The sequence below is a fragment of the Phodopus roborovskii genome, unplaced genomic scaffold (assembly GCF_943737965.1).
Source record: "Phodopus roborovskii unplaced genomic scaffold, PHOROB, whole genome shotgun sequence".
In the NCBI taxonomy this organism is placed as follows: Eukaryota; Metazoa; Chordata; class Mammalia; order Rodentia; family Cricetidae; genus Phodopus; species Phodopus roborovskii.
The window spans coordinates 10,806-37,096 of NW_026125358.1; the positions used below are offsets into that span (position 1 = coordinate 10,806).

General features: G+C 51.4%; 1 protein-coding gene across 1 annotated transcript; it reads left to right on the forward strand.

Moving 5' to 3' along the window:
• The first annotated feature begins 33 nt into the window (after positions 1–33).
• Positions 34–23,946, forward strand: LOC127214486 (CCN family member 4-like). Its single transcript, XM_051174886.1, is given in 7 exon segments — positions 34–230; positions 12,155–12,170; positions 12,173–12,328; positions 12,331–12,432; positions 18,410–18,670; positions 21,155–21,348; positions 22,558–23,946. Coding segments are annotated over 7 exon segments (1,098 nt in total). The 5' UTR covers positions 34–161; the 3' UTR covers positions 22,858–23,946.
• Positions 23,947–26,291: the final 2,345 nt, after the last annotated feature.

Sequence of the window (26,291 nt, forward strand, 5' to 3'; positions counted from 1 at the left end):
GCCTGACGTCAGATGCAGCTTTCTACGCCCCCCCCGGAGGGGGGTGCTGAGGAAGGCTCTCTGCCGCTCTGATGGGCCAGCCCAGTCCTGGCCCAGCTCCCTCAGGAGGCATCTGCATTCTCTGGGCTGAAAGGTAGCTCCTGTGCCACTGACTTCCAGGCATGAGGTGGCTCCTGCCCTGGACGCTGGCAGCCGCGGCAGTCCTGGTGGCGGGCAACGTCCTGGCCACGGTGAGTCCCGCCTGGAAAGGATCAGTGAGGGGACCTGACCCCTTGCTCCCTGGTACTGAGGGTCAAGGCAAGATGGCTTGGAGGGGTGGGCAGAGAGGGGAGAGGACAGCTGGGGTGAGGAGAAGCTCCTGGAGTGGGGGCAGGAGGAGCAGCCCTCAAGACAGTCAGCCTGCTTTCCTCTGTCTCCACACAGGGAGTTGGGGATCAGCACCCCCCGGGATTGGCTGTGTGATCTGGGGTGGATCACTCGTCCATTCAGAACAGCACACGATGAGGGGTTGTTGGGGACATCCAGAGCCTGTGAGTTTGAAAAGCCCAGGACTTTGGGCATCAGAGCTCCCAAGAGGAGAGGTGCTGGGAAACCCCAAGGAAAACTAGGAAGGAGCATGCCTGCCTTCAACAAATTCCCGCTAAGCATGCTGCATTCGGGGGTTTTTGAGCTGTGCCAGATGCCACCTCAAAGTCCTGTGTCCCTCCATGGTTTGTCCAGCGGGGGTGTTCCTATCCTGCCATTCCCAGAAGGCATCTGGAGACTTCTCTCCCACCTGGGTCCAGAGGGAGCGACAGAGGTCTGCACCCTCAAGAACCAGGGGGAAGGAGACACGTGGCAATGTAGGGGAAGTCTGCTGGAGCAGCGTGGGGGTGGCTGGGCAAGAGGATGAGCTGCTGGGGGCAGCGGGTGGACGGCCAGGCAGAGGGGAGGCAGCCTGGGGCAGCAGAGCTAGTGGCTGGGCGGTTTCAGAGTCTGAGTCCCACATGAGGACCAAGAACCGTGGGAGGTGCAAGGCTATTGTTATGGGATTGCCACAAGGATTTCTTGGAGGGGGGGGATTAACATACTTGTTCACGGTCAGGGTTCAGCTACCTGTCTGTGAGTACTGCAGCTCAGGACGAGACCTGGCTGGGACTGGGATTACCCACCTTGAGGTGTTGCATGCAGAGAATGAACCTGTCCAATTTGTGCCCAAGTCCTCCAGCTCTTACATGGTGCTTGTTGGTGCCAGCACCTAACCCTACAAAAAAGTAACACCAGCTCTATTCACAAACGATAGCCAGAAGGAAACAGAGGTTTGGAGTGACTGACGTGGGACTTGCAGGGGTCAGGGATGAGTAAGTGGCCACGGCCTCGCCGGTTGGTCCTCCAAGCAATGCCTAGTCTGGAGCCCGGGAAGGAAGGAACTAGGCCTGCCTCCTCCTCTGGGACTGGATGGGACTGGGTGCGAGCCTGCAGGTGGCCGGGCCTGGGAGGGCCGGGTGCTGATGGAGTCAGGGTAAGGGGATAAGAGAAGCTCAGGGCAAGTCCTGCACTGACTGGAGCCTGCTCACTTGCCACTACAGCTGCTGCCACAGCTGGAGGACAGTGGGAGACAGAGACAGGGCTTTTTGAGGCTCTCAGCACAGAGATCCAGAGTCCGGAGGGACCTGGCAACAGCAGGGAGCTCCTCCAACAAAAGCTCCCAGGATGCCCACCCCATCCTCTTAGGAGACTCGAGGCCTCTTCACACAAAGGTCTGGATGTCCCAGGATGTCCTCACAACCCCTAAACACCACACACAGGATCCTTGACCGTAAGGAAGCGAGGCCCTGCCCAGCATCCAGTGCCTGGCTTTATGACCAAATTCCACACATGGCATCCTCCAGAACTAATACAGAAAGGGAGTTCAAATCCAGCAAGGGGTCAGGGGCCCCGTGGAAAGAATGACATGCATTGGCCATATGGAAGGAAAAGTATGTGGGAAGAGAGAATTGCCAACAAGGCTCTGAGGAAGTGGGCTGGGAGGAGACTCGGGCCGCCTTGTGATGTGCATAGAACTCAATGGGCCGTGGGCAGGAGGGAGAGACCAGCTGCAGGGGGAGGGGCATCAAACGTGAGGGAGGCAGATCCTGAGCTCAGACACCAAGCCCGGCACAGTACGGCAGGATGCGTGCGTACGTGCCTACGGCAGTGTTATGGTTGACACTCAGTGTGAGGAGCAGTGTGTTTGATCTGTTTTCTCTTTCTTGGACAAGTGTTAAGCATCCACCTGCTAAAAGGAAGGAGGTAGAGTGTCTGAGCCTTCCCAGGGACTGTGTGTCCTGTAATACCCACCCATGTGTCATGCCTGTGAGGGAGACGAAAGACTTGCCTCAGTACCATCAACATCTATTATGCTCAGCATCTCTAGAATCCCTGTCATCATAACAAAAAAGTAACCATCCCTCTTTGCAGATGCAAAAACTGAAGCTCAGAGAGGTTAGGCAAATTGCCCAAGGCCACACAGCTAACGGTCCATGGAAGTGACGTTCGAACTCAGGAGCAGCATTCTTCAATGAAGTGTTACACTGCTCTGACTCCTTATACAGAAATTGAATACATATAGGCTAGACAGACCCCAGAAGAGCTTGCGGGTTGGTGAGGATGAAGGCTAGAGGCATCCACACTTGCTGGAGTGAGAGATGAGAGAGGACGAGGCAATGTCTTCCAGGATTAGTAGGCTGTGATTTGGGTTCTGCCACTGGCCGAATCTTCTCACCCTGTCCATGTGTGTGGGCTGTTCACACAATTGTGTTTGTGGTGGGGGGGGAGGGTAAGGGAAAGAGCTCACTGTTTGGAAAGGGAATGCAAATTCATTCTCTGTTCCCAGAACCCATTACAAAATGCCAGGGACCTGTGTATGTGATGAAATCTTTCCTCTAAATGAGAAAGCAAGCAGGACCCACAGACATAAGCACTGTGCAAGGGATGAGTCAGCAGCTCTGCCCATCCCTACCCACCCACCCCTGACCAGAGCCCTTCGGGGGGGCCTTAAAATCTGTGTCCGGGAGCTGCTGGGAGGCCTACGGACAGACAGTTTGGCCCCCTGGAGTATGACATTTGTCGAGGGATGGGTCTCAGGAGGGCTGCTCCATCCTAACCTCGACAGTCATGTGCCCCACCTATGTGCTGGGCATTTGGCAAACACACACACAACAGAACGCAGGGTTTAGCAACAGCTTCGTCTAGAACAACTGAACAGGTAACTTCCAAGGCTGCTTGGGACCTGGGGCACACGCTAACCCTGAAACCTGCCATGCGATGCCCCCACTGTCTCCCCAAAATGGCTCCATGGAGAGCAGGGGAGGAGCCACAGAGGGGCTTGGCTACCACAGCCATAGAAGCCGCTCAGGGTTGGGAGAGTGACTGTAAGGTCTCAGTTACACTTTGGCATGCCAGCTCTTATGGTCAGCACACTACGGATACTCCACTTGCCAGCCACAAAGGAGATAAGAGGCCCACTTGGTTCTGGTATGCTACTTTAGCCTCCATGTAAAGCAACACATTGGAGCACCGCCCACTGAGAAGACAGAGCGAGCCTGCTGAGGTCCAGACCCTCACCGCCCTTTGTAGCCACTGGCCCCTGAATCCATGCTGCGTGGTCCTTTGGATTACAGAGTTCAGTGGAGATAATGCAGGGTTAGCAGACTCTAATTCCTACCCTCACCCTGTTGACAGGGTACAGTTAGACCACGTTTTGTGTTCAACAAAACATACAGTTGGCGTCAATTTTACTTGCTTCCGATTCCTTCTGATATAGCTACCAGAAAATTCTGTCTGTGGCCGGCAAATGGACACAGAGGTTCAATGTTTGGTGAGGAAGGGTCCTCTGGGAGGGTTCTGAGCCGGGCATTGTCCCCTTAAAGGGGAAAGTCTCCCTTTAAACATTCACACTAGATTCCAGGGATGGTGGGAGGGTGGAGTAGATGGAGGGAAGGGGTGAAACAGCGAACATGAGGCCTGCCCACTCAGCAAAGAGTCCCATTGTCCCAGCAGCAGGGCTGGATCCCAAGCAAGTGGAGGCCCAGGCTTCAGGCAGGCACTACGGGGGACTCGGGGCTCACTACTGTACATGCGCAGAGCAGGACAGTGCCTGCCGTCCAGGGCTCCCGCATAGGGAAGGTTCCAAAGCCCGTTTGCCAGGTCTCCGGCCCTGAGAACAGTCAGGGGAGCACACCAGGACATCGCAAGAGCTGAAGACTGGTGAGGGGTTGCTGCTGCTGGTGATGACAGTGGTAAGGGAGCGTAATAGCGATAGGGAGTCGAGGGTTAACGGTATCATGATGGTGGTGACCACGGAAATCGTGAAGATGACGATGATGACGGGGATTAAGGTGCTGGTGGTAGTCATGGTGACGGTAGAGCTGGTGGTGATGATGGTGATGGTGATACTGAGGATGCTTGTAGGGTTGTGTGTGTCTCAGAAAAGCTGCGTCAGGGGGCAATAGCCCCTGTTCTGTTGGGAAGCAGGGGCAGCCTGCATGGGGTCTGCCTTAGGTGGTTGGGAAAGCAAGGCTCCTGCCTGCCTGGAAGATGGCTTCCTGATAACTCAAGCTTGCTTTGGACTTTAAAACAACGGATGATATGAACCAGTCTCTGCTCCCACACTGATTTCCTGACATTCATGGGCCAGTGCTCCCCTTTCCCAACCCCCCCCCTGTCTTCCTAACTTCCTCCCCTTCTTCCTCCTCTTTTCCATACACTAAAAGGAGAAGGAGGCTGGGGGGAGGGGATCTGGGCCCCTGGAAGGGGATAATGGGCATTCCAGGGGTGAGATTTGATCTTGGCCAGCCCACCAGTCTGGATCTGGAGGCAAGTTCAGGCAAGGTTTCCAGTGTTGCAGATCTGCTGGGAGCAGCGGGTGGGGAGGACAGAGGCCAGGCCCTAAGGGATCCTCCAGGGACTGCCTCTAGTCTATGGATGAAGAGGAGGAAAGGGGGCTGTGAGCTTGCCCGGGGGCTAGAGAGTTCAGGGGGCCTTGCAGGATAGAGGAATAGTTAAGAAAGCTAAACATCAACCCTGTCCTTAGTAGAACGTCAGGCTTCCTGAATAGCTGCGCAACACTGGTGCACCACTTCCCCCTAAGCTCATGTTCTTCATGTGAAAGCCAGGAGATGTCAGACTTGACTCTTCAACTTGCTTCCTACAGAAGCTGTTTAGAACCCGCATGTTCCTTCTGGGGATCGAGCCACCACTGAACACGCTGCAGGACTCTCACTGGCTAATCTTCATAGGTGTGGGCGGGGTGGGGAGGAGTTACCTGCCTTCCCGCTGAGAGCTGCTAATCTTGCTGCCCAAACCAATGCGTCCCTGTTCCAAGACACCCCTCTGGTCCCTGTTCCTCTCCCTGGCTCCTTGGGCTGTTTCTCCAGTCTCAGTCTCCTTTGCAAATCCACAGCTGTCCCCGTTGTCCTAAGCACAGCCATCCCGACCTGACCTTAGGGCGTCTCCACCATCTTGGTAGGCACAGCAGGGCCCTTACCCAGCTCCCCCTGCCCATACACGTTTCTCAGGCTCACCCTTCATGACTACCTTGTTCACTTTAGAAACTATTTCCTGGTCATTTTCCCAGTCCTCCATATGGACTGCTCTCCTATCCCAGCCTGTCCACTCCATGCCATGAGTGCTATCTACTTGGGACACCTCCAAGAAACCTTCCTCGTGTCTCCAAAGTAGATATAGACATTCCCAATAGACCTCATCCTTGTCTAGTGAAAGGGATCACGTCACCCGGCTAGAACTAACTACACCTGCCTCACCTTTGCTCACACTACAGAGCTTAACACCTCTTAATCCTCATCCTCGAGCCACCTGGGCTCCTCAACCCTGGGCTGTGCCCTCCACAGGCCTGGCTCATGCTACACTCCTTCCTGAACTAGCACGCCACCTGCTGGTCTTGTCAACGGCTATTCTAGTACACTGTAGGCGTTGAGGACCGGCTCTGCTGTGACCCATAAAGCCGGGCCAAGCCTGGTGTGAGCTGAGCACATTGTGTATGGGGAGGATGGACAGGGGAAATGGCTTGCCGGGGAGGGGTGTGGAAATGTTGAAAGAGAACCTGACTCAGTAGCTAAGAGGCCCAGGCAGAAACTAGTGCTTCCAGACTTAGTACCAAAGCAAGAATGCTGAACTTAGAAATCCGCCTGTCTCTGCCTCCAGAGTGCTGGGATTAGAGATGTGTGTCACCGCTGCCTGGGTTTATTGTGATGCTTCTTAAAACTGCTAAAAGAAACCACCCTGGTCTCAGCATGAAAAGCCCTGAGGTGGCTGTTGCCAGGCTGTGGCTGCCCTCATCCCTCCCTTGGTCCTCTCCACTCTTGTCTCCTCAGAAGGGAGGGGCTAGAGCTTGCAATGAGCAATTGCACCTGAAGGTTAATAGAGGCTCTAAGTTCACCGTCCTTTACCGTTGACATTGGGTACTGATATACATCCCAGGCAAGCCTAGAACTCACAATCCTTGTAACCCTCTCAAGGGCTGGGCTCCCTATACTGTTCACTGTGCCTCTGTGTAAATCTGAAGGATGAGTGGATGAGTACGTGCTTATAGTTTGGAAATGTCTTTATCTCTTGTTCCCTTTATCCTCTCCACGCAAAACTGCCTCTTCCAGCCAGAGGCTCCCAAGACGCAGTGTGTAAAATTGACGGAAGGAAAATTACAGTCTTCCACATTCCTTGTCCTGACCCCTAGCCAGCTGGAGTGAAAACTTGGGGCAACTTTGCTCCCTGAAAAACCTCCTGAATGTGCAACCTGGGGGCCTGAGGGGAAAGGACCATCTTTCATGCCTGACTCAGGCCGGCAAGGGTTGGAGTGAAGATCCTCCCACACAGTGGTCTAGAGGAGCAGATGTCCAGAAGCTCCCAGGAGGCCCTGGAAAAGTGGTGCCCTCCAAAGGATCAAAAAACACAGCAGAGGGAGCCACAGGTTCCTGTAGTGCGCGTGCCTTAGCCTGGGCCCAGACTCGCACTGGCCCTCACCTCCCCTCAGAACCTCTCTTTTCAGCTTCTGCTTCTAGACTCCCTCCAGATCCCCTTCACTGGAGATGTGCTCTTCCATTCTTGCCTTGACACTGACCCCTCGTGGAACATGTAGGCACAGCACCTCAAAGGCTTCAGTCAGGCTCTCAACCCTGAGCATTGCCCAAGCATGCCCTGGAGCCTGTGGGCACTCAGGAGGGTTCCCCTTGCTGGACTAGTGGATGCAGCTAGTCTCTCCTCTTCTGGGGCCCTTTGGAACCGAGGGTGATCCCTGTTGCATTAAAATCCTGTAGTAGTCCATTCTTTGTCCCTCCAGGTTCCAGATATTGAGTAGAGCCTTAGTGCGTAAGTGTTAGGAGTAAGGTTTTCCCACCAGTCTGGTCCCACTGCCACGCCAGCCCCAAATAACACACAGAGACTCTGTATTTGATATAATGCTGTTGGCCAATATCTTGTTTCTTACCAACTAGCTCTGTCTTAAGTATTAACCCATTTCTATTAATCTAAGTATTTCCACATGGTCTCATCTTACCGAAGAGAGGGGCCGGCGTTCTGCTCTCTCCATCCTCCATCCTGACTCCTCCTCACTACTTCCTCTTTCCTCCTTGTCTCCTAGTCCCGCCTATCTTGCTTTCCTATTGGCCAACAGTGCTTTATTCATTAACCAATAAGAGAAACATATTTACAGAATGACATCTCCCATCATGTAAGTGTGGTGGGAAGGTGAAAGAAAGAAAGAAAGGATGGATGGATGAATGAATGAATGAATGTGAATGGATGGATGAGGGTGTGGTGCAATGACAAACTGCACATCCGTTCGTCCAGCAAGGGGAAACCTCCTGAGTGTCACAGGTTTCAGAGCAATGCTCACAACTTGGGCAATGCTCAGAGAATATCAGGGGTAGGGTGGAATGCTGTTCCTAGGTGCTCCACCGTGGGTCAGCTAGCAATGACAAATGCGTGCTCCTGGGGAGGCACCAGCATCATACATGGTTCACAGGCAGTGAAAACTCAGATAGGTTCCTTTGGCTCTCCGAGCCTTCGTTTCTTCCCCTGGGGAGAACACTTCTCATCAGGACTGATGGAGGGCCCTGCTGCCACCACCCGTTTATAAATGGGGGGGATGACCATCCCCAGTGCGCAGCCCTGCTGGCGGTAAGGATGGGAGGCTGTTACATGGTGGCTCCTCACTTCCCTGTACCTTGTCACCACTGGACCACTCATGTCCTAAGGACATCACTGGGTCCCCCAGAGAAGGCTCCGTTTTCTGGTCCCATGTCCCTGTTGCCACCTTTATAAAAAACGGAGTAATCCCCCTGTGTGAAGTCCAGAGACTGACTCAGTTTCTGGCTCCATCTGGAGTGGCGGACCACGCTGCCCCCTCCCTTACTCACGTCTCACCTGTAAACGGTATGTCACAAATGCATATTCAGTCTGGACATCATCCCTTCTCAGCTCCAGTCAGCCTAGGCATTCCTGCATGACCGCAGAGATTTTACCCTGTCTACCCACTGTCTGCTTTGTCCAAAAGTGTGGCACTCTTAGGGACAGGCACTTTAGCAAACTCTCGAGGGCTATGATGAATTTCTACCCATCGCCTAACAACATTTTGTCCTGAGGGGTGAAAGAAGGATTATTCCCCACAGCTCTGTCTGGTCGCTCTGTATAGGGCACGTTGAGACACAAGAACTTCATGGTAAAGCAGGAAGATGACCGAGGCCCTGCCCTTCCCCTAGCTCCCACTGTTTGTACAGTCTTAGGAATGGCAAGGACTATGGGCCAACTCAGGCCTGTCTAGAAGAATCCAGAGAGTTCAGTCAGGGTCAGGGCATCCATATTGGTGGTGGCTGCACTCAGAACTAGCCAGAACAGCCTTGCTGTGCAGTCTTTTCCCCAGAGGCTAAGTTTGAGCCTTTGGAGACAGTGATAGGTCACCAACATACTCTGCTGTCAAGGTGATTCTTCTGATGGGCAAGAAAGTTAAGGAAGTTCCATTAGGCTTTGCTTCTGCTAAAGAACCTGAGCAGAGAGAGGGTCTCAGAGTGTAGAGGGTGGTAGGCCTTCAGCCGCGGAGCAGGGTAGGCCAGCTATGACTGTGCATTGTGTCTGGGAGGCATCTTGGGCATGCCACTTTTTCCTTGTCTTCCCATTAACACAGTAGCATCTGCAGGCTCTGGTGCCAGAAGCACATTGTAAAAGCAGTTTTATGTGAGCAACTTCAATTTGGAGAGACCGGGCCTTTTTATTTTTGTTTCATGTCTCTGCCCTTCTTAGCCAGCATTCTCCTTACTTGATGATTCTTTTCCTCTTTCTTCCTCAAGAGTAGCAAGGGTCCTAGGGCATTGTGTCTGCACAGATGCATCTACTTTCAGCATAGGCATGTTGACCCTTTCGTGTGCAAGAGGATGACAGCCAGGGCTCTCTGGGGAGGGGGCAGGGATCATGCTCAGAAAAGCAGAGACAGGATCCCAAGGGAAGTAGAAGTTCAGGAACAAGGTCTTACGGATCTGGGGCAGTGTATCCCAGAAGGAGGGTGTCTCTGGAGATCCTGTGGCACCTTAAAGAGCCCAAAGGGATGCTCCTCCCTTCCGGTCACCAGGAGACTCTCCCCATCCCCCCACCTCACCCAGGGCTCTCACTTCCCCGACCATTGGAGGCTAAGTGTTGCAAGCTGTTGAGCTTGCCTGCACAGCTGTTGCCTCCACCTGATGGTGATAGCCTTGTTGGTTGTATTCTGAGTGCAAGACTCACTAAGTCCTGATCTCTTTGGCCAACAAAGGCCCCTGTAGCACAGTCCTCCTGGTTTCCTCACTCACCTGCAAGGACAGATGAGTCCATTGCTTAAGTGTCAGGGGAGGGGCTGGCGAGCTGGCTCTGCGGTTATGAGCACCTGCCCCTCTTCCAGAGGACTGGAGTTTGGTTCCTAGAATCCATGTCCACCGGCTCACAAACCACTACGAGTCTAGCTCCAGGGGATCTGGTGCCCTCTTCTGACATCCATGGGGACCTGAACACGCATGGGATACAGGTACAGATGCACACCCTCCTGGAGTCAGGGATGCCTGTTCATTTCTCCTACTTCAGCACCCAGCCTGGCGCCCAGCACACTGTGAAAGCTAAAGTTGTGCCGAGTCAACAAATGAAAGGAGTTGAGTGAATGATGTCACGGAAGCGTTCATCACCTTGCTGCAATTATCATGTACACATCACCACTGGGCGTGCGTTAGTGAGGGGAGGGACTATGCAATGCTGCTTCCTCCAAGCCCATCACAGGGCAGGGCCTGGCACACAGTAGGTGTTCGGTAAGAATGGGAGGATTCATTAGCCAGTGTGCTTTTCCGCCGTCTGAACTGCCTATCTTCAAGGCAGAAGTCCCCTGCCAGTCATCTGTGCGTTCCTGTGTGCAACAAAGGGTCGATCGGTGGAAATCTGAACTAAGTTCTGGCTCGTAGCCCTACACCTCAGATAATCCTGGAGTAACCTGGGGTGCAGAGGGATGGCATTGCGCTTCTTGCTTGGGGTAGCCAGGAGTGTTGTCACCACTAGATGGCACCAACGGCCAAGACTTGGTCCAAAGTAAGTTTTGCTTAGCCAGACACTGCCCAGTGCTTCTGTTAAGTCTGAGAAGGCCTTCTAAACCCCCCTACCCAGATGCCTGGGAGGTCTAGGCACGTACCTAGAATGAAGGCTGCCCCCCGAGATTGCTTACTTGAGATAGACTGGGGCGGGGGTCTGATGGTGTACACCAGAACTCCGCGGCCACCCCACCCCCCACTCAATACCCGGAGAGCCTCACTGCGAACACTGCATTACACTCAAGCAGAGAGACAAAGACCTAACGGGGAAGGCGCTGTCTCTGTCCCCAACAAGGCAGTCAGTCAGTCGCTCCATGCACACTGCAAGCACCTCGTGACTGAGGGTTCTGAGTGTCACAGTGGGTCATAGAGAGCAGCCCGAGGGAAGGACGCCGAGGGCGTCCTGAGGCAGGGAAAGGATGCTCTAGACTGGGCCCTGACTTAAGCCTGGAAGTGATGTGGCTTGGCTTTGAATGGAGGCTACAGGTGACACAGGCCCACTAGGGTCACCTTGCTGGCCTTCAGTGCCTTCTTTTCTTTGCATCAGTATCTGTGCACCTGTCATGTTTCAGGTCCAGACCCCGCAGGTCAGACTGACGCAGTAGTTCATCTCTGGTCCCCTTAAGTGAGAGCAATTCCTGTCCCAAGTTCCAGAGCTCCTCTCTGCCCTTTCCACAGCAACCACCGTCTTATCCTATGGTGTATAACCCCCAAAGCTTGTTTGTGTTGCATGAGTTTCAAGTACAGCACCTACTAAATGTTACCTTTAAGTGTCTAAAACATGGAGAAGGCTACACGCAAACTCAGCAAACATTTGTCGAATGGCTGGAACAGGCCAGAAATAACTACAGGGTGCAGGTGTCCCAGTCTCCTCTAGTGCAGAGCAAGAAACCCAGATGGGGTCTGGGTGGGCAGGAGACTGGATTACAGAGATTGCAAGCATCGGAAAGGTCTTGTGCTTGGATGCAGCAAGTTCCAGGCCAGTGAGAGACCCTTACTCAAAAAACAAGGTGTGCAGCGCCTTAGGCAAGCAGCTGAGAATGTCCTCTGGACTACACACACCCAAACATACACACCCACACACTCACACATCAACACAGATGCACACACATGCATACACATATCCATGCATCCATGCATGCACACATGCGCTCACACACACACACACACACACACACACACACACACACCATCTGACTCTACCAGGCACAGACAGCTCAGCAGAGTAAGAGCTTGGAGCTGCAAAAGGGAGCAATACTTGTGGGTTGTGAGCAACTCTCCAGCAGCGAAACTTATCAGCCTGTCAGCACTGCCCACATCCTGGGCTCCCTGTCCCGGAGCTCAGTGCCACACACACTGCTGGGCTATTGAGATGCCAAGGAAAGAAGGAAGCCAAGGTGGGCTAAGGTGGGTGCCAGGCTCCAGAACTTCACAGGCTGGGAACTGTTTTGACTCCTCTGAACTTTGATCGTAAGGAAGAACCATTCTAAACGCAATGAACATGGAAAGACAATCACAGCCATTCAGGCTTGGAAACCATGGACTCAACAACCCCTTCCCATCTCCCCCTTCCTCCGCAGGCCGTCTCACCAACCCCGTAACCATGACTTTCACTCCAGTGCCACCGGAGGACACAACTGCACGCCCTGAATTCTGCAAGTGGCCATGTGAATGCCCGCAGTCCCCACCTCACTGCCCACTGGGCGTGAGCCTTATCACAGATGGCTGTGAGTGCTGTAAGATATGTGCCCAGCAGCTGGGGACAACTGTACAGAGGCTGCCATCTGTGACCCACACCGGGGCCTCTACTGCGATTACAGTGGTGACCGGCCGAGGTACGCAATAGGAGTGTGTGCACGTAAGTGAGACCCTCCGTATCTTCCAACTGCCCCCGCACCGCAGCTCCAGCCCACGGACACCCACAGCCCTTCATCTGGCCAGGCTGAGCTTGGTAGGAAGCATACGCCAGACCAGTCCAGTTAGAAGCCACAGGATGAGGTCATCCTGGGGAGAGAGCAATAACGGCATTATTCTTATTCCTAAGATCTCATTGTGTCTTGCTTTCTTCCCCTACAAGAGACCTCCCCCTCTCCCCCCCGAGGAAGGAAATTCCGCCAAGAAATACTCAACCCTGGTTCCCTTCTCTCGGTAGATACAACTCTTCAACAGATGCCCAACGGCCTTTTAACACCGAATCACTGCCATACTTGAGATATTTTAATGACCCTTTAAATTAAAATGTTTAATAATATGCTTAAGACAAGCCAGTGACCGTGAAATAATGAAAACTGAAGTCACCAGTTGCCACCATTACCTTTAGCTGCTAGCCCTCTATTTTTATAGTTACCTCTACAGCAATGTCTTCTGCTAGATCTTGATTGGTTTGCTACACTGATTTTGGATCATTTATTAATTCCCCTACATGGTAGTTGTTGGCCTAGCTTCCCCCGCACTGGGAGATACCTTTGTCATCTTCCAAATGTCCTTGTTCTAATTTTCGACTACATAATAATGACTATTATTTATGTATGTTCTGACTGTGTACACGGTAACCTAAGAAGTATATATGTTTGAATTCTCCCTTTCCACGGTGCCTTCTGCTCTTTCTGGGGTTTCTAAATGACTTTGTTTTTCTTTGATTTTGGTGTGCATGGTTTCCTTGTGTCTGGAGGAAGACTGGTATTTATCCTCCATGTGCTCCAACTCCTGTCCCCTGTCCTCACCACAGTCCCTGGAGACCATGTTTCTGGACTCTGTGCCTCTCTCTGGACGCCTGTGTGTCCTTAGTCAGAAATCTCTGAGCATTGCTTGTGAAATGACATGAGCCAACATGATGATGAACGATAGCCCGACACACACGAAACATTCCTCAATATCTTATAGATACAGGAACTCTTCTCCCATTAACACTGAATCAAGGCTCCTCCATAACTGTTAGTCTGCTACCGGCTCATATACACTACAGTCCCTGGTCCCACCCAACACTTCAGATTCCCGTGCAGGTTGTTGATAAGGGAGTGTGTACACAAGTCAGTAAACCCTGTCCACGCCTCCTGTCCTGTGGCTATTTTCTTTCTTGTCTTTGTTTGTTTGTTTCATTTGTTTACATTAATGTCTCTGGCTTATCAAATAAATGCCCCTGCTTCCCCCAACTTTCCTGTTTTTCTGCTCTTGCTGGAATTTGTTGTTAATGTCACAAAACATGCTCAAAGACTGGCACCATAACTTGCACATAATTACACAATGCACCAATTAAAAAATTTGTTTCCTGAGCATCAGTCCAGGCCTGTTTAAATAAACCCTTGAGTCACCGGTGACCTCTGCTTGCTGGTGCTCAAGACTGACATTATAAATAGTCATCTACCTTTTCCCATAACCCAGAGAGACTAGGCCAGCTTCCTTGTGCTAGAATCACCCATGAGGCCAGGCATATGGGACCAGCTAATATTTCCTCTCCTGACTAACAGCTATTTTGGAAGTTCGCTGTGATTACACTAATCTCCAAACCCATAATGGGATCTTACAGGGCAGGCCTTGCCCCCTTATAAACATTGTCTCAGGGACCCAGAGATTGTCTTCCCCATCTTACTACCCCACCCTGACCAAACCTCACAGTCCCTTAGCTCCCTGCCACCAGGAACCTTGATCCTTTCCATTTGTTTGGGAAAGATAAATAAACGCCCCGACCTAAGGTAGGATTCAATACACTTTTTCATTTCCTGTGACTTCCCTGGCAATGTATGTGGATTTGCAGACACTGAAATAAACACAGTTAACCAGGAGGTACGGGGACTTGAGATGAAATGTCCCAGCCCGTTGTTAAGTGTGTAAAGGAGCCTCCACAGAGCTCTGACCTTTCCATCTCCAACACTTAACTCTTTTGTTCAGGTACATTCTTACCCTTGAGCCTCGCCACAAGCGCTCACACAGACACACATCTGGTGCATCCCCGAAAACACGCATGTAGGTGCATGCACGCACACACGCTCACTTACATGTAAACACGTGCACGCATATACACAGTTCGCTGGTGTCCCCCAATTACTTCCCCAGAAATGTGACATAATGTCAGAAACCATGAGGGCCCAAAACAAGAACCGAGACAGGTCCCGACAGGCAATGAGAAGAGAGAGCACTCAGACAGACGGTTGGCACATGGTCAGCTTAGCTCGCGGGTGACCCCCAGGTGTGGATAAACCTGTCTGGAGATTTGCAGAGAATTAGGTCAAGACGAGGCAAGTGTAAATCAGACCCAGGGAGCTCAGAAGAGATGCCAGCATGCCAGTAAACGCCAGCTTTGGCTGTCAGTGGTCACCGTCCTGGGCCACTGGGGCCAGGTGGAACAGAGTCTAGTCTTGCCTGCACCACGCTCAGCTGTCAAGAGGAATCTAGGCATGTGTGTGTGTGTGTGTGTGTGTGTGTGATGGGTCAACACTAGAACTACGTTCAAAGAAACTTTTAAACGTGTGTCCAGGCCAACCTAAACACGGCAATGGGCACGGTGTCCTCTGCGTCAGGTTCCACTATTTAGGTTGTCCAAACACCGCCCCGATGCAGCTGGAAGAAGCGCCGGGGCAAAAGGAACATGGTGTTTACAGGAGATGGGCTTGGCCTTTCAGTCCCTGTTCTCTGTCCCTTGCTGCCCCCACCTTGGGCCACACACCTGAGTATCTTCGTTAAATCCGCCTTGTGCAGGGAGGGGAGGGCAGGAGGGTGGCGACTGTGGGTTTTGCTTGCTCTCTGAAAAGTCATCTCTGCCCTGTCCACTATTATCCCTGGTAAAGGGAAGCATTCCAGGAGCACCCAGCCTCACATGGCTAAGGGAGGGAATGGAAAACTCAGCATGGCGCTTGAGGCTAGACAAGAAGAGCTGGAGTTCCATCGCTACTCCCAAGTATTCCTGGGCTGGTAGACTAGCTCCCGGACCTCTTAAACGCCACTGTCCTTGATAAGAACATTGTGATGAAGAGTGAGAACCTCTGTGGGAAGTCAGGCTGTCACATGCTTAGATACAGTAGGGACCTAGTGGAGGTCAGGGGCCGTGACACATGTGTGCCTCTGTCCACCCATCGGCCCGTGGGACATGTGACAGGACCCAAGCCTTGTTCCTACTCCAGCAAGGCCACAGATGATGCGGGCTTGAAGGTCACAGTAAAGAAGCATGGCGGCTTTTCTGCTGCAAGTCTTCTAACTGTAAGAAGGCTGCCCATGCCTCTCCTGAACTTTCAAGTGAGGTCAGAGCAAAGCTGGCTGTTCCCCCCTCACCCCAAACCAGTCCCCCGGAAAGGTAGACAGGTTGTCTGTGTCCAGAGAGGGGTCTGACCTCTGCTGATGCACCATCCTCACCTACCCTGATCTCCCTTGATCTATGTGGGGTAGGCTCATCAACGGCCCATGTGTCCCTATTAGCCGATCTACAGAGGTAGCGCTTTTGCTGCGCACTGGACACTCCAGGAAGGCCTTAAAGAATACCAAGCCTGAGGAGAGCAACACCGCAGCATCTAGGGCTGTCTCATGTTTGTAGCCTGGGTACCAGCATCTTCAAAGGTTTTTCTGTGAGTTCCTTTGAGCTGATAGAAGGATGGCTTTGCCAAGGACACCACAGCCCTGAACTGACATCTTTACCCATGGGAGCAGAGCAGAAGCTTCAGTCTCCTCTCCACCAACACACACACACACCAGACTCACACGCTCATGCACACATCACACACATGCACATGTAAACAAATACATATACAAACTAGTATGTACAAAGATGTACATTCATGTGTGTACACATGTGCACACTCACACACACACACACACACACACACATCTTCCTGGGGTTTGAGGGAGAGGCATGGTGACTGAGGCTCACGGGCCCCTTTGCATCCTGCTTCCTCCTCCTCTTCCTGAACTTCCTCTTTCCTCTCCCCTCATGTCCTTCCTTCCTGGTGTCAGGTAGAAGGAAGGGGACAGTGGGTTTAGTGTCTCTTCTCTGTCACTCTCTCCTTCTCTCCATCAACTCATGTTATCTGAGCTCACAAATCCCTCCCTCTCCCAGACCTCTCCTGTCTCTGATGAAGTAGACAAAGCTCTCCTGAAGGAGCCATCACTGGGAGACCTGAGTGAGATCATGGGCCAGAAGCCGGTGTCCATACATGCCAGCACCTGCTTCCTGGATATCCAGAAAATGATAGCAACGATAAGATGCACACGCCCCGAGCCCACAGCTCATTGGTCAGCTTGCACTCTGATGACACCTTGCTGAGACTGTTTTGCTGTATATACAATGGAAGGGACAATGTGTTTCCTTACAAAACAAATTATGCCATGGAACACACAGCAGAGTCCCTGGTTCTGACAGCATGTGCACCTGACACATGTTCTGATGCTTATGGCCAGCCACCACCCCCACCAATGCAGGAGACAGGACAGAGCTGCTGCACACTCCTAACTGCCTCTCCTCTGTGGGCATCATTGCTGTCCTAGGACCCTCTTCATATAGTTCCAGATGCTGTCCCCAGGGAGCACATAGCACCAAGGGTAGACTCTTGCCTAGCAGTCCCCTAAGCCCACAGGCAAACTTCCATAACCAAGTCCACCAGGTATATCTCATGTCTAACAAAGACTTGGAGCTAGCCTGCCCCTTCCCAGCTCCTCCAGAGAGGAAGGAAGATCTTGCTTTCTGGACCTGAGTACAGAGCGCTGGGAGTCTTCCTTGCCTCCTGGGAGTCTTTGCGACTCTCCTTGAAAATGTGTCTGGAAGCTTAACTTTCTCATTGCTTTGGTCTGGGAAGCCACCAACCTCTGCTTGGGTCGCTGGGGTGCTACCCCAGTGCCATCCCATCTTGTGGCCCTCTCCAGCCTATTGTCCACTCAGTAGTACAAGATTTTTGTGTATGTGTGAGGTATATAATCCATCTCATTCATAAGCTACTCATTGAATGCCTACTGTTCGCCAGGAAGAGTGCTAGACACTAACAGTTGTAGATCTCCCATTGAGACAGGAGGAAGATGTATCTGGCCTCACTGCCTCTCCACACCCCCTTAGCTTTCTCTCTCCCTGCTTCCCTTCCCCTCCCCCCCCACAGGCCTACTGCTCCTTCATCGGGTCCTTACACACCTACAGCAGATGTCCTCCCTACCCGGAAGACATTATCCATGCTGTCTTGTTCTAGTCTTTGTGGAAGGCAGGCAGAAAGCCCTCTTGCATCCATGGGCCTTGCAGGGCCACTCTTTCTCAGCCTACAGCCCTGCCCACATCCCACACCCACTCACTCTTCCATTGCCCCCCAACACTTACCTGAGTGAGCTGTCATCACCAACAGACGCTCCAGATGACCATTGGACCGTCTTTCTACCTTGTAGTGAGATCTTCAAGGACCAGACCGTTGTCACTTTGTCCAGCATTGGGTCTTCAGCTCCTGCCAGACTCCACAGTCAGTACTGAGGAAGACAACTTTTTCATTCCCAGGTTCTGGTGTCCTGGGTACGCCTTTCTCCCTTGGGCAGGCATTCATTCGTACCAGGCTGGGTGCTGGGGACAGTATAGAGATTAAAAATGCCTGTGCTCCTGCACTAGGGTGCTGGACCCTCACATCTGGTATCCAGCAGAGCCCCCCCTCCCCGGCTGTCCCTGATGTCATGGAAGGCCTTCACCCTTTCTCTGCTGTGTCCCTCTTCACACGGCCCACTGCTTGCCCTTGGTGTGCAGCCAACTGATATATGGGACATCTCCTCCGTCCTCACACGAGTGACGTCTTGGCCTGACATCTTACACAGAGGGAGAACAGCGCGGGAGTATCTTGGCCCACACCTTCGGACGTGACGTGTCTACCACCTGTGTTTTGCAGAGGTGGTCGGTGTGGGCTGCGTCCTGGATGGCGTGCGCTACACCAATGGCGAGTCCTTCCAGCCCAACTGCAGGTACAACTGCACGTGCATCGACGGCACGGTGGGCTGCACGCCACTGTGCTTGAGCCCCAGGCCCCCGCGCCTCTGGTGCCGACAGCCCCGGCATGTGAGGGTTCCCGGCCAGTGCTGTGAGCACTGGGTGTGTGACGATGACTCTAGACGGCCACGCCAGACTGCGCTGCTGGACACCAGAGCCTTTGGTAAGTGTGGCCAGGGACAAGTGGAGGCTCGGGATGCCACAGAGCCCCTAGACCTCTGATTTTCTTCTAATAAGTCAAGCCCCCCAGGCCACTACCCACTCCACAGCTCACAGCCTTGGAGGTGTGCTGTCTGGAACCCAAATTCCCCATCTGTAAAAGGCGAATGATATCATCTTTGCTGCCTACTTTATGGGCTGTTCCCAGGATAAAAGCCTGGTGTGACATGTATGGTCCTCTATCATCTTACTAAAGTATCTCAGAGAGTTAGGGTATAGGATGGACTTCCCAGACAACTCAGGGGGTTCCATTGCTATCATCAGGAGAAAAGATGAGGCTTTGCCTAGGTAAGCCTGTGAAGAGGAAGCTGTAGGAGAGGGGACAGGGACACGATTGTTTTCACCATTGCCTATGGAGCTCAGTGCACTTGCCAGATACCTGGAAAGTACCCAACCCATGTCTGCAGTGGTAGCTGTGTAGGTTTTTGGTTATAGGTGGCTGAAAAGACTAGTGAATAGATATGATAGATGATAAACGGGAGTGTGTGGGGGGGGGGACTGCATCATCAAGACATATGTATTTGGATAGATACACAGAGAAGAAATGTTTGGTGAATGGAAGTGAAGTGGATGAGTAGATGGATGGATGGATGGATGGATGGATGGATGGATGGATGGATGGAGAGATGGATGAATGGTCAGATGGATGATGAATGAATGGATGGCTAAGTCAGTGGAAACCTGGATCCATGCATGGAGAATAGATGGTTACAGAATGGATGGAAAATGGATGTATAGTTTAAGATGATTGATAGACAGACAGACAGATAGATATAGTTAATGGAATGAATATAATGGATGGATGGATGTATAGGTGGATGATGAATGGTTAGACGGATGGATGGATGGATGGTAGGTGGGTTGATAAAGGACACATAGATGGCGTCCAGTCAGATGATGGTGGCTAAATGCATAATTAGGCATTTGAACCAGGGCAGGGGGGGAGGAGGGGCAAAGTCACCCATGTGGAGAGACGGTGTGGCATGGATGAGAGCCAGTGGCAGCGGAGGCTTGGTCCCCGGTAGCTCAGGACAGCGTGGCAGCGCCTCCCACTAAACCTCCCTCCAGCACATCTGCTCAAGAGTCCTTGGGTGGTGGAGGGGAGGCAGAGGCTGCCTGCTCATTGTGTGTGACCCAGTGACCCAGTTCTTAGCCATCCCAGACAGAGGCCCTGCGGCGGTATGGAGGAGGCCCAGAAACCAAAGCCCTTCTACCCTCTCATCCTCCCTGGCAAATCCCTCCCTCCCCTGTAGCTTGTCTCACGCTCCCAGCCAGCTCATCCCAGACTGCCTGCCTCTGGGATCCCTCTGTCTCTGCCTGCCTTCTCTGTGTCAAATTCATTCAGCAGTAACGTTTGCTGCCAGCTCCAGGGACTGAGTGACGGGTTCTATGTTGCCCTAAGTAGATCCCTCATCTGTTTGGTGTGCTTTTCCCCCCCGCCCCCCCATTCCTTGATTTCCTTGTCTGTCTTGTTCTCTCCCCTCCCTTCCTCCCGCCGTCTCTCTCCTTTCCTCCGATTTCCTGTCCCTGTGGGTTTTCTCCGTGGGTCTGTCCCATCGTTCTGCAGGCTGTTGTCTTGCCTGCCATCTGCCTGTCTCCCTGCACAGCTCACCACTCTCTCCTGCTCACCCCTGGCTAAGCAGGTAGCCATCAGATGCTAGGGAACTGAATGTTCACAGGACCAGTCCAGAGCAGATGGGCAGTCCAATGGGACTATAGTCGGGTATCTATGCCCACTGTTTTCTACTAGGGCTCACTAAACCAGGGAGTCCCATTGCATACACAGACACTCACAAATAAAAATAAATGCAAAGATGAATCTCACTTTAATAAAAACAAGAGGACAAAAGGCAACAGGAGAACAGGGTGGCGGCTGGTCACGTGGCATCCAGTCTGGAAGCAGAGAGTGATGAAAGTTGGCGCTCACCTCATTTTCTCCTTTCCATTTGGTCTGGGAGCCCAGCCCATTCCCGTAGTTAAGGTAGACCTTCTCACTGAACTTAACCCAGTCTAGAAAGCCCTTGACAGACACGCTCAGAGGTCTGTCTCCTCGGTGAGTCTAGCTCCTGTCGGGTTGACAGTCAGTAGTGACCATCACAGAAGAGAATTTGATGTAGGGAACTCCCCGGCTCTAAAGATGGTTTCCTTCCATGATTTCATACTTCATCTCCTGGTCAGGAAAAAAGGGTAAGGATATAATCTCCCCTCCCTGCCAATTAGAAAGCACCTTTTCCTTCTCCCTGTGGGGAGGAACAGCCCAAGTCTGTCTGTCTGTCTGTCTGTCTGTTTCTGTGTCTTTGCCTCTAGTTTCATATCATCTGTTTGCCTCTGCCTCTTTCTGAGGCTCAAGAAGCCTAAACTTTGGGGCAGGGACTGGTGGAGCCCGTGGAGGCTTCAGACTCATGGATTCCCTGGTGTCCCTCTTCAGCAGCTTCAGGCACAGTGGAACAATGGCATGGGAACTGCTTAGCCTACACTAGCCCCTGGAGTCCTTGCTCAACCACCTGTGGCCTCGGAATCTCAACTCGGATCTCTAATGTCAACGCCCGGTGCTGGCCAGAGCAGGAAAGTCGCCTCTGTAACCTGCGGCCATGTGATGTGGACATCCACTCGCACATCAAGGTAAGTCCAAAGCAAGGATAGGCATCCTGGGCAGGAATAGGCATGATGAGCATCCATAGCTATAGCTGGCTTCGAGCCCGGTCACTGAACTTCTCGGGGAGTCATTCATAAGATGGAAATAACGAAGGTTGTCCTGCAGGTCTGGGGTAAGTGATTTAGCACCTCGTCTTTGGTGGACAAACATTTTTCTCCCTTCTCTTCTCCCTCTGCTGTGCCAACCCTAGGCGCCACGGGGCCCTCATGTGTGCCTTCCGATTGGAAATAGAAGCAAAATGTGAAAGAAATAGGGCCATAATCTGGGCTAAGATAATTTGTCACAAGGCTGGGCGCTTCACAGGAGGCTCGTGATTCCTCTCCTATCCCCATGATCATCTACCCCTAGCTGGCTTACCCCAACTGGAAAAGCTACATGCCCCATCCACATTGGATGTGCTCTGTCCCCAGCTCTGATGTGGTGCTGATAATATACCCGAAGAAATACTAGCTCATGGCATTTAGTAAGTACCTACCGTGTACTAGCTTCACAAACTCAATTCTGAATTTCCTGATCCTGACTCTCAGTCTGTGCTCCTATTTCGACCATCCCAATGGGCCAGGAGAATGCTGCTCAGGCTCAGAAAAGGCATCCTTCCTTGGGAGTATCCTATATCACTCACTTATATTAGAGAGATACAGAAAGAGGCCCGGGTGTGAAGGAGCCCACAGCCTCCTGGAAGGCTCTACTTGTATTTAAGTAATGTCAGTGCTGTTGAAAATGCTGCATGATAATAGTGTGTGTGGTGAGAGAGAGAGAGAGAGAGAGCCATTGGATTTGGATTAGAGGGGACAGGCAATGGTGGCCTTCCTTGCCAGCTAAGCCACTTGCTACTAGAAAGCTTGATTAGCTAAAAGATAGCAAGCCTTCCTGTGATGGCAACCCTGACATGTGGACATCAAAAAGGCAAAACTTCAGGAGAGAGAGCTTGCAGGCTGTGAGATCTGAGCGCAGCATGGAAACCCCTTCTGCAGTCCTCAGTTTACCTCTGCCGTGTGGCTAGGCCTCGCTGTGTTTGCCGAGGTCCTTCCTTGCTCGAGGGTGCTGTGAATCTGGAGCAAAGGTGATGCTTGCCATGCGCAGTGATGGGAAAGGGAGACAGGGTGCTCAGAGGGAGCAAGGTGGCTGTGCATCACCAGAGCATACTAACAGAAGATCCTTTTCCTTTCCCGAAGGCCGGGAAGAAGTGTCTGGCTGTGTTCCAGCCGGAGGGGCCCGTGAACTTTACTCTTGCGGGTTGTGTCAGCACACGCACCTACCGGCCCAAGTACTGTGGAGTCTGCGCTGACAACAGGTGCTGTATCCCTTACAAGTCCAAGACTATCAGTGTCACTTTCCAGTGTCCAGAGGGGCCGGGTTTCTCCCGTCAGGTGCTATGGATCAATGCTTGCTTCTGCAACCTGAGCTGTAGGAATCCAAACGATATCTTTGCTGACTTACAATCTTACCCTGACTTCTCAGAGATTGCCAATTAGGTAGGCATATGACTTGGGGGTAAAGCTCCATGTTTGCAGAGCAGCCGGCCCTCTGTGGCCCAGGACTTCACAGATGAGCCTTACTTCATCCCCTTTCCACTGCATTCTGAATGTCCTGATCCTGACTCTTAGTCTGTGCTCCTATTTCGACCATCCCAATGGGCCAGAAGAATGCTGCTCAGGCTCAGAAAAGGCATCCTTCCTTGGGAATATCCTATATCACTCCAAAGAAAACACATCTCAGACAGTTCAAGATGAATCCCAAGCCTGACTCAGCCTGTTTGACTTTAGCCTGCTCAAGTTGTCAGAAATCCTGATGGGGCTGCGCAAGGAATGGAATCCATTGGAAAGCCAGTATCACAGACTCCTTCTTCAGATGCCAAACGTGATGATGCTGGGGTCCTCTCAGACAGATGGATGGGACTGGGAACACAGGAATAAGCTATTCTTTGGGCCTTGCTAAATAATACTATCATGGGCATGTATGCCCACAACACACCAAAAGTGCTCTTGTTCCAAAGATCTTTGTACCACGAGGTCTCCGAACATTTTCCAGGTGAGGTGAATGGTTGTGCCATTTTTCCTCTCAACAGAAGGTCATTTCCATTAATCTGGGAATAACTGAGGATATATTTCTCTTCTTCCTGTAGTGTAAAGGCTTCAAATTGTGTTCATGTTGATTGGAAATAATATCTGAGAAATCTTATTTTTGCTTGTGACGATAACTCCCAATCCATCCTATAGAGATGGGGCAAGGCCAGCCAGTCTCACAGGCCACAATTGATCAGGTCATTGAATCCGTTGCATACCAAATTCTTAGGACAATTAGCCAAGTCTTCCTAACATCTGGACCTCTCTTGCACTGGGGCTCCTGGGAATTGGTAGGGACCTTGGGGTGTCCTGTCTGTCTGTTGTCTCAACAGCACCCCGGAATCGTGGGATGGTGAGAAGATGTCCTCATGAGCCTTGGAAGATTCCTTTGAAGTCCAGACAAGACCTAGCAGGATGTATGTGTCAAACGAATAAGTTGGTCACCCTTCGTGGGCCTGGGTGGCCTCTGGTATGAGTGGTGAGGTCACAATAGTCCCTGGGCTCCAGGATGCATGTCTTTTCTTTAGTGACCTATTTCACAGCTTTAGTCGCTGTGGAGCAAAACAGCTCAGTTCTCTAGTCTGAAGGTAGACGTTGACCAGCAGAAATCTATTTAACAGGGGTAAAAACCAAAGAGTTTATAAGTTGCAGAAAAAGATTTCTCCTAGGTGACAGTGAGGCAGTTGTTTAGCAGTAGAATGTAAGGTTTTCTGTCATCATTCTTTTATTGGGTATGTGCTATCCCTTTGTTCTCAGTATTTGCCCACATATTTTGTTCACTGAAGCTTTGTGACAACATAGAGGAGCCCCCACCATCATTTCTGTCCTTAAAACTGTGAAATGGAAGCCCAAAGAAGAAACTCAACCAAAGTCACCCATCTGGATATTCATATCCCAGATAGATTAACTTCATAATCTATATTGCCTCTCTGCTACTGGATCTTCCAAACATGTCAGGGTAGGAGAGTAAACTGAAACGGGCAACTTGTCCTTCTCTGTTTGGCCTCTTAATATTGTCTCTCTGGTTCCTTTCCTGCTAGTGGTGCATGTGTGCGTGCGTGCGTGCGTGCGTGCGTGCGTGTGTGTGTGTGTGTGTGTGTGTGTGTGTGTGTGTGTGTGTGTGTAAGTATTAAGCATCCAAACTAAATGGAACAGGAAAAGGCATGCGGATTCCCTGTGGCTCCTCCTGCCTTGAAATCAGAGTCAGCTAACGACGTGAATTTCTAAGGGATTCTGTTTGTCCAGCGCCACATGTGTGGTGGTGGAAAGATGCCTGTGAGAAAACTATGCACAGCACACAAATGGACTCTTAAGTAGGAAAGGGGACTCAGGATTTCCCCTCCTTCCTGTAAGCTCCCAAAGGCCTGGCCTTGTGCAAGATGAACAGCGGTGCTCAAGATGTACTTAAGGTGGAAAACACATTATAAATACACTCCTACTTTTCCTTAGAAGCACTCTTCTTCTAAGATCTCGTCCTGCCAGTGAAAATCCTCTATTAAAGGGGGCTTAGTGCTTTGAATAAATGTATGTCATATGTGTACAAGAGCTTGCGTGTAAAGATATGTTACCCCTGGGGATTATGACTTGTGTTAAGGTTTTTTTTTTTTGTGGATCATGCTAGATTTTCTTTGATTGGAAAACCCCGTCTTAACGTCTAACTCTGAAATAATTTCCATGGAAGCTAGGATTTCACCAAGTATCCATCCTTATTTGGGAGAACAGAAAGAAGCAAGTTTGACCAAAGGAGGCTCAGGTAGAGGAGTTGGCGTGATAGTGGGAATAGGAAGGAGGGGTGGGCCAAAGAAGCTCAGCTGTCAGTGGTCTTGAGAAATGGACCTGGCCTTCATCAGGATCTGAAGAACCCTGAACTGAAGTTCCAGGGGAGACTACAAGGATCCATATAAAAGAAGTTCTTTCCAGTAGTCAAAAACAGCCTGTAGTGGTGTGGCCTGGTTCAAGGAAAGTTAAGGATAGCAACTACAGTTAAGAAAACAAAGCAAAAGTCCACTTATCGGGTGACTTATCTGGTGCTAAGCACCACAGTGCATTTTTTCAGGTTATCAACTAGCAGAGCTGTGCTCAGTACACAACCTCTCTCCGTTTGATAAATAGAAACTCTGAAGCTCCAAGGGACTGGGGAACAGGGGACCAGATCTGTGCTTACTCCACTCTACCACCAGAGGAGACCTAGACAGAGCCTAAGTGACTGTTGCTGGAGTCTCACATAAGCTAAGCACAGTGTCCACTTCTGGGCTGACAGAGCAAGGCCTGCAGGAGTTAAGGGATTTGCTCAAGTCCTTACCAAACAGGGCATAGCAGACAAGTCTCTGAAACCCAGGCTCATGTCATGTGACTCCCCATGCCAATCTCTCAGGTCATTCAGACACCTTGCCTGTCCTCAGCCAATCCAGAGCCACAAATGGTGACTCACAGACCCCGGTGCAAAAAAAAAAAAACCTGATTTTGAGGGTGATTAGAGACTGGTCAAAGAAAGTGATTGCAAATGATATGATTGCCTGTAATTACCCTAATTAACTTTGTACTTTGCTTGCTTGGAGAATGCAGACAGCATTGGAACCACTGACTATAGTGTTGACTCCTGTCATTTCTTTTTAGAGACTTGTTTTTGATTCAAAGGAGCCAAGGTGACAGGTCTAAATGGCTGGGAAGCAGAAATGGCCATGGTTAGCTGTGTGTTCCTGCATAGAGGTGTGTGTGTGTGTGTGTGTGTGTGTGTGTGTGTGTGTGTGTGTATTTTCAAACTGTGATTGAGTATTTAAATATTCATACTGCCATTTTGTAAGTGAATACACATAAAGGAATGTCTTCGGATTTCCCAACAG